Consider the following 12,374-nt stretch of genomic DNA (forward strand, 5'->3'; position numbering starts at 1 on the left):
AAAGTAAGTCAGAAGAAAAAAGGAAAGAAAATATTTATCTATTTCCATGAATTATAATTTTAATTTTGTGTCTAAACCTGTTTTTCCAATTATATATTTTCATTATTTTATTTATCTTTAAAGACAACTTTTTATTTACTTAACGGGAATGTTTACATATATGTAAACATCAAATAGAGTGGTGCTAATCCTTTCATCTGGGAGGTATCAAGCCGCTAAAACATCACACAATTCTTTTGAATAACCCCGATTACATGGATGATGACAAAATGATTGGATTCCAAAAAATACCTAGAGGGGAGTTAAGGACCGATTATCCAAAATCCACAATCTTATTTTCTTGTTGTTCAAGTATTGTAACGCCTTTCACCGCAGAAAGGAAAACCTGTTGTGAAATATCGGTACAAGTCTATAGGGTTAGAGTAATCCTATTGAAAAAATAAAATAGATAGAGCCGTTGATAATCAAATCTTAACAAGATCGTTTTGTTAACGTGTTATTTCTTTTGATTAAAGGAGTGAATATCCTCGCCTTTCGGAAGGATCACAGCTTTAATCTTACATCTCATGTTATTCAATATTTTGAAAATAGGTAAATTACAAAGTAAATAAATAAAATGGTGTGAAGTAATTGGAAACGAAGTGTGTTTGATTTTCACCTCTTAAATTGTTTTTTTTTTTTTGGTTCCTACCTGATATAAAGAATAATTTTAATAATTTCCTATTAATAAAAATGCAAAACGTTTCTTAACTTTTAATTCATTTTTTAAAAGATACTTTTTATTTTCACCTTTCTCGAATTTCTGAAAGTCAACGCATGAAAAACGATTGTTATAATGTAAACTGATAAAATACACAAATACAATACACAGTAGACAAAATTAGTGAAGTTTGCAAGTTGTACACCCATGGGGGACATTACATGTTTATTGAGCAATAAAATAATAATTATCCGTAAATGTAATGAAATAAAATCACAGCAATAAAAATACCGCTACTAAACATTTGTGACCAGAGAGCAAGACAGTAGGATAGAGAGAAAGTGTGAACAATTTACACTTTACAGATTTATAGGACAATAAAATAATAATTAATAATAAACTGATAAAAATATGATTATCATTCTACTGCTCGAGTGCGCATTTGATTGAAATATAAATCATATAGAGTTGCAGAAATGTTCATAATAATTTCTTTTTTGTAAATTAAAAATAATTGTTTGTGCATAATTTTCAAATTATGATCGTGAATATTATATGAAACGTAATAAAATACTTATTGGGTGCACTTGTGGTAAAACTGCGTGAACATATATATTTCATAAAAAAATATTTGGTAATGTTTAGCGAATAGAATGGGTAGATTTCACTAATAGATAATAATAATGATACAAATCTTCGAATTTCTGTTTAATTTCAGCTGATTATCTTTAAACAAACTAATAACAAATTTCCCAAAATTTCGTGATACAAGCAAAATACTCTATTTCGTTTCGTAATGGAATTGATTGTAGACGAGTGTTCTATCAAATTAATTTGTTTCAATGAAACGAGCATTTTAAATTGAGCAATGTGCAATTCACTTCAAAGAAACAAACAAATGTATAATTGATGAGAAAAATTGTTCTGTCCATGTTTCAAAGAAGGGTAGAGCGGATGGGTACAAACCGCTGTAGAAATGTACATCTTCAGATGGCTCTTGTACATTTCACTTCAAACATTAGATAATAAATTGGTTTTGTGTTATGCATGTTGTTTATAAAAGATGAATAGAAAAAGAAGAACTGCCGATTTTTCGATATTTGATGTTGTTAACTTCTGTTAATAATTTTATTAGTGTAAAATCCAGACAATACGATTGTTTCTAGATAGTAAAAAAAATAAATAAAAAAAAAAAGTTTTGAATACGTGACAACATCACTCTCCCAAAGTTAGCATTATATTATAAAAATATTATATTTAGAACAGATCGAAATAAACAAATGCTGCCTAACTCTCTTATATATATTCACATTCTAAGTTCATAAGATATATATTCACATTCTAAGTTGATAAGAAGAAAATAAATCAAAAAGGGGGGAGGAAATAAGAATTCTGTTGAATTAAAGACAAAATACACTTTGACTGCGTAATAAAACATGATTGATTAATTGTTTAAATAACGTTCAGTGTAAAAAGACATGCAGTTGTTTGAGCTAGATTTGAAAAAAGGTCCGTTTTCTCTTCATTTGTTTTATGAACATGTAGATCTACAAATTATAACTACAAATTAGAAATGAGGCACATACGTCTTCATTATCAATAATTAATGCGATGTGCCATTTTTGTGTACATCTTCATTATCTGGTTTATCATTAGGCTCAAGACTCGTGCATGAGGCCAAATGAGTTTGGTTTAAATCAGTTCGAGTAAGAAAACAACCTTCGCATTTTAAATTTGAATATTCAAAATGAAAAATATAAAAATATGCCCTACTAAAAGAAGGCAAGGTTAAACGGAGAAAGAAAGAAAGAAAAAAACATATAATAATTTAAAAATTCTACAAACAAAAGTTGAAATACAATTTCATTGATATTTTTACACTTCATTTAAACCGTTCTCATGCGAAATTTATATTCAATTTACGATAAATTTTCCTCGATTAATTTATTATTTAAATGATTGTTTTATCATTAAAAAGCATACTACAATCACTAATAGTTATCATTCCTTCGTAAATGAAAATACAATGATTTTCAAAGAAACATATAAAAAAAAAATCACAAACGTGTGTAAAATGATTGAAAACGGGGAATTAAATGAAAAATAATTTGGTGCCATATGTTTGCTTGGAAGAATATGACCTAAATAACCAAACGCTAACAATAACAGTTTTAAAACATAATATATAGAAAGAAATGTGATTTAGATATTGGTTTTTAAGTGCATTTTCAACTTGAAATACTTAAAATTTGCGCCATTATAGTATGAAATTTACGTATCCTGTTCTAGATTTGTATAAATGTACAATATTCATTTTTGATCACCTTCTATTGATTCATATATATATTTTTTCATTGAATTACGATTTCAATGAAAATATTGTTAGTTTAGACTTCTCCAATAACGACTCGGTTGAGTGGTGTTCACTAACCATGAAAATGATGAGGTTTGCCTACTGGCAAAATATGTGAATATAAATATGATTTGTGGTCATAAATACAATCATAACACATTGAGATTGACTAGACAAACTACTGCATAAATCGTGTAAGTAAAATATAATATAAAATACACTCAATTTTGAATATTATTGAAATGACCCTCAAATAATCATTGATTTTAAATTTTATTTTCAGATTAAGCAATTGATAGAATAGCAGAAGACATTAATCACGTGCTTTCAGAGAATTAATTCGATTGGTCGGAGCAAGAAGTCACATGCATCATTCTGAATAGTGAAATTTGTATGACGGCTAGTGGGGGTGGCTATTTGAAAAATATTAGAAAGTCATAGATTGCCTTAATGTTCAAACACAAATCATTAAGAAGATAAAATAGACTGTACACATATGAGTTCATACTACAATAACATTTTACCAGCACACGTTCCGGTTAATCCCGGACCAACGGATATGTTTTACCACCGGCCAGAAAAAAGTTTGGACACTGGAAGTTTTCATTCATCATCTTATAATAATATGTGTTACGAAAACGAAAATCCGTCCTATGGAGTTGGAAACTATCAGTGTTATCCTTCTATGTACGACAGACTTCATGAAACATCACCGCCAAACCAACCTATGAACTTAGCGAAAGCACAAAACTTTCAAAGTGGAGGCAGTGGGAATGTGTTTCCATATCAGTCATCGAATACGTTTAACCATTTAAGTCATCTACAAAATTTACAAAATTTGTCATATCCGGATGATCGACCTAATTGTATAAAAAATGAGGACAGTTGCATTCCCACACCTCCTCCAAATTATCCTATATTGGACACTCATGCGGGCGGACACCAACATCACCAACTCCCTGTGTCGGGACATCATGACATTTCACATCATCCACATTTTAATTCAAATTCTGTGCAAATGAATGGACTTTCAACTCAAGGGATGTCTTCAGTTTATCCATGGATGAGGGCAGCCATGAATGGAGGTAATATATTAAAATTTCAATTTAAGATATCATTTTTTTGTTATATTTTCTGTTGGGGGTACATTTCAATTCTATTTCTGCATGAGAGTTAATGCTACATGGAGCAACCCAGCAGCTTTCGAACTTCTTGATAAATATGTTATGTCAAATTCAAAGACTTAGACGAGAGCAGTAAATCAAATAAATGTTTCATTTTAATGGCTAAAGAATTATTTCCGCAGCGCTAATACCGCGATAAGCTAGTGTGAAACAAGGCTTCAACGGCCTCGCTTCAGTGTTTACACATCATTCAATCTTTCATCATCTTTTCAGAAAAACGAATTAGTTTCTTTTGATTTTGTGTTTTTGCTAGTCATATATAAGTTTGCACTTTCTATTTAGGAAATAATTTTCTTTTGATCTTCTTGAAACAAAATATTTATGTAATTTTTAATATATGCATGATGTGTATCACATCTCTCTAAAACAAGGTATTAATGTTGTAGGAAATCGTAAATAAATATTTATAACGCACTAAAACAGACAGACAAAATAAGTCTTAAAGATATTGTTGATAAATAGTTATCATTTGCATAATATTTATAACAGCTTTTATTATCAGATCACTGTCTTATTTTTTATTACAAAAAACACATTAATAACTATACTTCATAACATACATTAATGTTTGATTCTTAAGAAAATATATTTTAAATTTAAAAGAATTAATAATGGATATTGACCAAAGAAAAATACAAGTTGTTGTACGTAAATTTTGATTATTAGATGAAATTTTGCAATAAAAAATAACGAGAATTCTTGCACCACTGTAAAATTTGTTATCTGATAGAAATTTAGGGAGACGATTTTGTGACACGTTGTTAGTATAATTGTATGAATGTTAAAGAAAAAACCAAAACAAACAAAACAATTTAAGGGATATGCGTCAGTGACACAGCAACCGAACTACTCAATAATAACAGAAAAACATCTGATTTTAAAAACAAGGAAATAATTGTAAAAATGTCCTTCTACCTTAAAGTAAAATATAAAGTTTTATAAATAGATTTTTTGAATTTATAAAACATAATTCTAAGCAGCTTGAAGCATGTGCTGAAATGTTTACAAAGAGATTTTATTCTATTTTTTATTTTTTCAAACGCATATCTGCATAGACGGGTTTAAGTTTCTATGCATTTCTTTTGTTTTTGTTTACTAAATTTCTATATGCAGATTTCTAGCTAAACATGGAATATATAACACACACATATATATATATATATATATATATATATATATATATATATATATAAATGCATACACATATAAATTGTACCGTTATGTGAAGTTTACGAGGTGCGAAGATAGAACAAACGAGTACAAATAACTGCATTGGTCAACTGTCCTATAACGGTCACTTTAGCCGTAAAATAATCATAAAGTAGACTTATTTACGACTTAACCTTTGAAAGGGACCTATGGCTATGGAAAGTCTAAATCATAGCCTTTCCTTCTAAAAGCAGTTATTTATGTGATTTTCTACGCTAAGGTATTGTGAATTTTATTGCGATTCATCCCGTGTAATGCGATTACACAATTGAACGATGATGCATCTAGATTGAATTTTATGCTAAAATAAATAGTAAAATGTTACAGAGAAAAAGAGAATACATCAATAACTAAACATAACCACAATAAGCTGTTTAAAATGCTTAAAATACGATGCTGTAAATAATTTATGGTTCTTCATTGTTTAAATACCATGCTAAAAATCACATGAGTTTAAAGTATCAATAGGCATCTTCTCTTTCTCTCTTTACTGTCTGTAACCAAAAAACACGGGTTTTCTTTTTCTCTTCTTCCGAAAAAGAAAATAATTTCCTGTTTTTAAAGTACAATTTTTTCTATTAATTCCAAATCTTCTACAAGATACTGAGTCATTTTCTTTTAAAAAATAACATTTTGTTGCAAATATCTTTTTAACTTCCCATTGATGGTATTTTTCTAACACAGTAAAGGCCAAAAATGAAAGCTTTGAAAATTATAAAAGGAAACATTTAATGCCTGAACAAATTCCTAATAGATGAGATAAATTCTACTGTATATATTTTTGTAATGTGTCATAAAATTAAATATTCGTGAATAAAAAAAATCAGAAGCGGGTTTCTTTTCTTTTTTAAGGAAAACAAATGCGCACAAAATCTTTATATTAATATTGATAATATTTTAAGTTCTTTTTGTATTTAAACGACAATGCTAGGTAAGGTAAATGAAAATCTTGAAATAAACCAAACGGTGAAAACCTTGAAAAAAATACATTAATTTAGAAGTATATAACAAAATGAAATAAAAGCGAATGTAATGACAGATATCCGTTTTTTAAAGTAAGCATTGACGCTTATTTCAGATGAATAATGATTTTCTGTGTATATAATATTACTGAATATAATACTATTAACCTTCCTTTGATAAACAACACTAGAATTTGTCTTGTAATTCGTAGAAGATATAAAAGGATGCATTGACGCGATTCGTAGTGTTAAATATCATCATTATAATGAGCATTCAAATATTTTTATATCTTGCTCACAGAATTTTTTCAAAAAATGATTTTAATCCATATTTCCCTTTATTTCGTGTCAATGTATTTCATTTTCTTGTTCAACATAAATATTTCTTAACTTTTGTACGTACTTGACCTGAAAGGATAAACATTTTGATCTACTGAACGAATTCAATGATAGATCACGTTAATTATAAATAATTTGGATTAAGATTCCTCGTACAAGTGAACCTAATTTTTTTCTCAATTTTCTGTAGTGGTTTTCATCCCTAAGCATCATTACAAATCCATTATTTAGATATCATCCTTCATATCCAAACCTCATTAATTTCAAATTAACTACAGGTTTGTTTAAAAAAGATTTAAAACCGACGGTCAATACTTTTTTTCTTTTAGAGAAATGACAGGACAAAATTTGTCGACAATGAATGACTATAGAAATACATTTATCTTAATGAAACATACACCTATTATTAAATATGAATTTATGATAATAATGTAAACAAAGACGGTTTGAAGATATATTGTGAAACATGATATATTAGAATAAACCTTGTGACCATAGAAAGATCATAATTTCCGTTTTATCTATGCAAGATGCTCGTTACAAAACTAAGGTATTTGGAAAAATAGTAATGCATTTTCTATGGAAATAGAATAATAAAACTCATCATGCGGTCACGAATTTGATATTCAAGATATAAATAACATCACCTGTCTTGGATCTAAGCTACTTGATAAATTTTTATTTAGATACATTTTCAAACAAATGTCAAAGGTCAATACATTGTATTATCTTAATTATTAAAACAATTGATAGAAGATCGTAATAGAATATCGCACTCATTTAGATATTGTAAACTTTCCGATTTATACAAGTTAATGGAATACGTATTTTAACCACTCTTTTTATTTTTTATTTAAACAATATTGTGATTTGAAGTAAAAAAAAAATATTTTTTTTTAAAACCATAATACAATTTTGACTTGCAATAAGTTATGCATATTGACTTGCATGTCAATTTAAAAGCAGACACAAAACAAAGACGTCTGGTTTTATTTTCTCTCTCAAAATCATGAGTAATTTTAGCAAGACGTTCACATTAAGAAGCCTTGATAAAAAAAAAATAGAAAGCCCATCGACGAGTTTCTGCGTTAAAATAAAGTGGATCTACAAAATCTTCGAAAAATGACGGAAAAATTACGGAAATAATTTATAATGTAATAATTTGGTATGCTTAGTTGTCTTTTAAATCATCATGTCATACATAGCTCACTTGACAATGAAATATATGTGTAGGCTAACATGTCAGGTTTTCACTCTCACTAAACTGTTTTGTCATAGCGTTATTTACAAATTAAATATGGTCATAACGACCTAAACATCTACGCTAAATATGGTACGAAAAAAACATTTATTTTCACCATTTTTCCTGTCTTGTGGTAACTTTTAATTATTATTCTGAAGAAAAATATGGGGCGAGAATTTAAACAGATATATTTGGTTCCTAATACCCTTATTTGCATATATTATTCAGAAGTTTGTCTGCTTTTAAGACGTGAAGAAACAAAAATCAAATCAATCAATCAACCAGTGTCTTTCACTACGAGCCCAGTGTATCAAAACAAAGACAAGATGGCTGCTTTACTTTTCATACATGTGCTTCTTCCGACAGGAGTTATAATTTCCCGCTTTGCAGACCATCTTCCTTCCCTTCCGGTAAACTTTGAAATCTTCCGCTTTTAGAAAATGTCAACCTCGAAAAATTTTCAGTTGACACTTTCTTCATATAGAACCGTGAAAAAGAGGTCAATACATGTCATAGTTTTGGTATACATGTACTTGTCTTATATAGTTTCTTCGGCTGTTTTCTGCTTCGGTGGGGTTGTTGTTTCTTTGACACATTTCCCATTTCCATTTTCAGTTTTAATATCTTAATCACTACTTTTTTTGTGTTAAAACAGTGACCAGCATTCGAAGTCTTGATTTTGATCTTTTTTTGGTGGCTGTTTCCATTTTCCTACCACTCTATTTCGTTTATCTCTGCACGATTTCGTTACCTCCGTCGTACTTTTAATCGTCTGAAGTTTCTCCTATACATACTAATACACGATACTCTTTGATTTCTAATAAATGTCTTTATACCTCAATTATAACATATATACCCCTCTTATATGTTTTTTTGGAACAGTTTGTGAGGATATATACAGCGCCTGTTTTAAAACTAACTAAAGCCATTTGAATGCATGTAACAATCATACAAATTCTTTGACTCAGAAATACAATATTTTCATTAACGATGAAGTTAAAAATAGGTACTTGTATTCATTATTAATTCACCGTGTATTGTTTCTATATTGATAATAAAATTACAGTTATAGACTCCTAATTTGTTATTAAACATGCTCTGATAACCGTCTTTGAATTTTCCCCAGCAGACTTTCGTATCATTGTGTTAGACATAATATTGTTCTTGATCTTACCACAAGATAAGGTGTGTACCTAATAAAGGAGTTAATATTTAATATTATAGGTTCTATATATTGAAAACTATGGCATGCATATCGTTTTGTCATCGTTAGACAATAGGAAGAGATCTTAAATGAGTTAAGAAAATATAAGACAATTCGCTTACTCATTTGACACAAATAAACCACGAGTCAGAACTCTCATCGATTTAGGAAAAAGATATCTGTTAGTTGATGAAACTGGCTCATGTGAAAAGATCAAATCTGCTTGCGAAACTACATCAATAAGTTCCCGTCAATACTAAAATGATATATTGTAATGGCTCCTTTGGGAAGTGTTCAAACAGTCGAATGACATTTTACAAAATACAGAACATACATAAATCATTGAGGAATTTTTCTATGGAATTAGAAATTATCATAACTTTGTTTGCCTTTCCATCTTGGAATCCACACGGAGGAGAAAAGTTAATAAGTCCGTTCAGACACGATTGATAAAAAATGAGTTTCGATTCAATTATACGGCATATAACCTTGCCCTCAGTAATGTATTCTTAATGGCTTTTATTCAAAAGGGTTGATAAAAAGGGGGCTTATACTTAACAGAACTCAAAAGTTAAAATACATGGTATGGTCGAAAGTGAAACGACTAAAAGACAATTAACGCATAATAGGATACTAAAGACTGAGTAACACAAGCACACACGATTCAGGGGTTTATCCTAAGTGCTCCGGACGGGTTAGCAGTTTTATTAAGAGTGTTAAGTTTTTGCTGTTTCTTCTGAATTGTGCTGTGCAAGACCCGACCAGTCTAACTCTGTATCATCTTATGTTTAGTAATTTATATTGCCCCCTCCTCCCCCGTCAAACGAAAATTAATATTAGAATCACAAAAATAGTGAACTCAGAGGAAAATTCAAAACAAAAATTCCCTAATCAAATGGCAAACTCAAATGATAAAACACATCAAACATACAACAACTGTCATATTCCTGAGTTGGTATAGGTATTTCCAAATGAAGAAAATGGTGGATTAAACCTGGTTTTAAAGCAGCAAACCTCTCGCTTGTTGAATATAAGAATGGCTTTTTAGTTTTAATTCCAAAAATGATGTTTTTCGACATCCCTTATCTTTACAATTAACAATTCTAAAATTTGAAGCAAAAAAGTTGTTCATGGTTTTCTCGACTACTGTTTTCTAGAACTTATAGCTACCTCCGTGAGTAAGGTATAATAGGTGAAATTATCCGGTTTTATTCATTACTATCACCAAACGGTTTCTATCTGATTATTTTCCTAAACAAAGTTATTGAAAGATGCGTTGCAATGTATGAAAAACAAGAAACCTATATCATCAATTACACATCGATTTCAGTATACAGAAGATAGACATAATAGATATATAAATAAAGCATCTGCTATTGTATAGTTAAATTCTTAAAAAAGAAATAATACATTTGAAATTCAACTCTCTTTCATATTGGTCAGCAGGGGATAAAAAGACTTTCATAATTACCAAACTCTACTTTCATTATTCGGAAAATAAATCAGAAAACTTATTCCGTTCGGAGTCCTTCGACCTTTAGGGTGTATAAAGTCAAGCTTTCTGATTAATTTAGAGAAATGGTATAACATTAATTTGTCCATATTAATATGAAACCATCGTGATTCAGCACATTTGTCTAATAGTAAACTATGAATGAATTAAATAGTTTTTGTATGCATATTTCAAAGGAAATTCTAGAACAGGCTTTGACAATCTTCACTATGCAAGTTTTCGTTCAGTTTTTGTATTTTACCGTGATTTGATTGAAATTTCGTATTAATTCAGTCAATTGCTGTTTCTACTTAATAATGATGATATTAATGATAAAATTACGTAATGTTAGATCTGGTTATTTTTTTTCTAATTCTGTAATTATGGCTTTCGTATTATTAGTATTTGATCTTTCAAACTTCAAACAAGACAGTGAATAAACACGTTAAATAATAAATGATATCTGAATAACCATATCGAGATAGTTTATGAATTAGATTAACAATGAATAAAGAGTTATTTCTCTTTAGTTATAACTTGAATATTCTGCGATTATAATGAAATCCGTGTATGTACTAAGTTCAGCGCAAACTGTGTGCCTTTAACTTTTTCACAACTGGTTATTTCTTTTAACCAATTCAGCAAAAGGATGATATCAATTTGGTTGCTTGTTTTAGTTTTTTTTTTATTTTATCGTATATACATAGCTCCTCAGATAAATAGTCATATATATTGAGCGTTTCAAATGAAGGTTAACCCAGAAAACGTTTCGGACGCTACCAAATTTTATCATATGTTAGTTTCCTTTCCATTGTTGATTCTTGTTTCTTAAATGTTTTTTTTTTCTCTTTATTTTTAGATGTTACATACGAACAAAAAAGAACGAGACAAACATATACGAGACACCAAACATTAGAGCTTGAGAAAGAATTTCATTTCAACAGATATCTGACGAGACGAAGGCGAATAGAAATTGCACATATGCTAGGACTTACAGAAAGACAAATTAAAATTTGGTTTCAAAATAGGAGAATGAAATGGAAGAAAGAAAATAATATACCAAAATTAACTGGACCGGATAGGTCAAAACCGGAAAATGACTCTGAAAGAAGAATTGTTGCAAGTCCCAGTTCAGATGAAGCTAGTTTTTCAAGTTGATATGCATAAATCCTCGCTTGTGTTATAACTCAGGGTAAAACTGAATATGTTCTACAAGAAAACTGTACTATTTGCTCAGATTCGAGATGTGAATATTTGAGGACAGACTTTTCCGAGTGCTGAGACAATGTTGGTAAAAACATGGCGTTTGATATTATTGTGATTAAGTATTTAGTAATTACGAATTTAAATCCAGAATGTCGTGTTTTATATATTTAAGCATAATTTATTGTGAAATATCTGAAGGAAGAAATAATAAAAAATGTTAATAGTTTATTTCATTTTTTTGCTCTTTTTTTTTGTTAAATTTAAGTGTATCATACACTACTGAACCCGATCGTTCATTTCGTTTTTATTGGTTAAAAAATCATAGTTAAATCAAGGAGATTATATTTCATTTTAATGTTATCTCATTGGTTTAATATAGTGTATTGAGCATCAACATCCCATAGTATCATAGTGTAAAAAAAATTGAAAAAAAAATTTAAGGAATATTGCAGAATGGTTCTATCAAAAGTGTAAAGATTAAT

The 12,374-nt window shown here is 29.1% G+C and overlaps 1 protein-coding gene across 1 annotated transcript; it reads left to right on the plus strand.

Moving 5' to 3' along the window:
- Positions 1-3,145: 3,145 nt before the first annotated feature.
- LOC143062708 (uncharacterized) lies at positions 3,146-12,120 on the plus strand. Its single transcript, XM_076234464.1, has 3 exons — positions 3,146-3,247; positions 3,337-4,138; positions 11,546-12,120. Exons 2-3 carry the CDS (start codon positions 3,550-3,552, stop codon positions 11,842-11,844), a joined length of 888 nt encoding a protein of 295 aa, XP_076090579.1. The 5' UTR covers positions 3,146-3,247; positions 3,337-3,549; the 3' UTR covers positions 11,845-12,120.
- Positions 12,121-12,374: the final 254 nt, after the last annotated feature.

Source organism: Mytilus galloprovincialis, chromosome 2, assembly GCF_965363235.1.
Source record: "Mytilus galloprovincialis chromosome 2, xbMytGall1.hap1.1, whole genome shotgun sequence".
Taxonomy (NCBI): Eukaryota; Metazoa; Mollusca; class Bivalvia; order Mytilida; family Mytilidae; genus Mytilus; species Mytilus galloprovincialis.

Coding starts and splice junctions, on each gene's coding strand:
- LOC143062708 (XM_076234464.1), top strand. CDS start 3,550: ATGAGTTCATACTACAATAACATTTTACCAGCACACGTTCCGGTTAAT. Junction 4,139..11,545: donor GAGGGCAGCCATGAATGGAG/GTAATATATTAA, acceptor CTTTATTTTTAG/ATGTTACATACGAACAAAAA.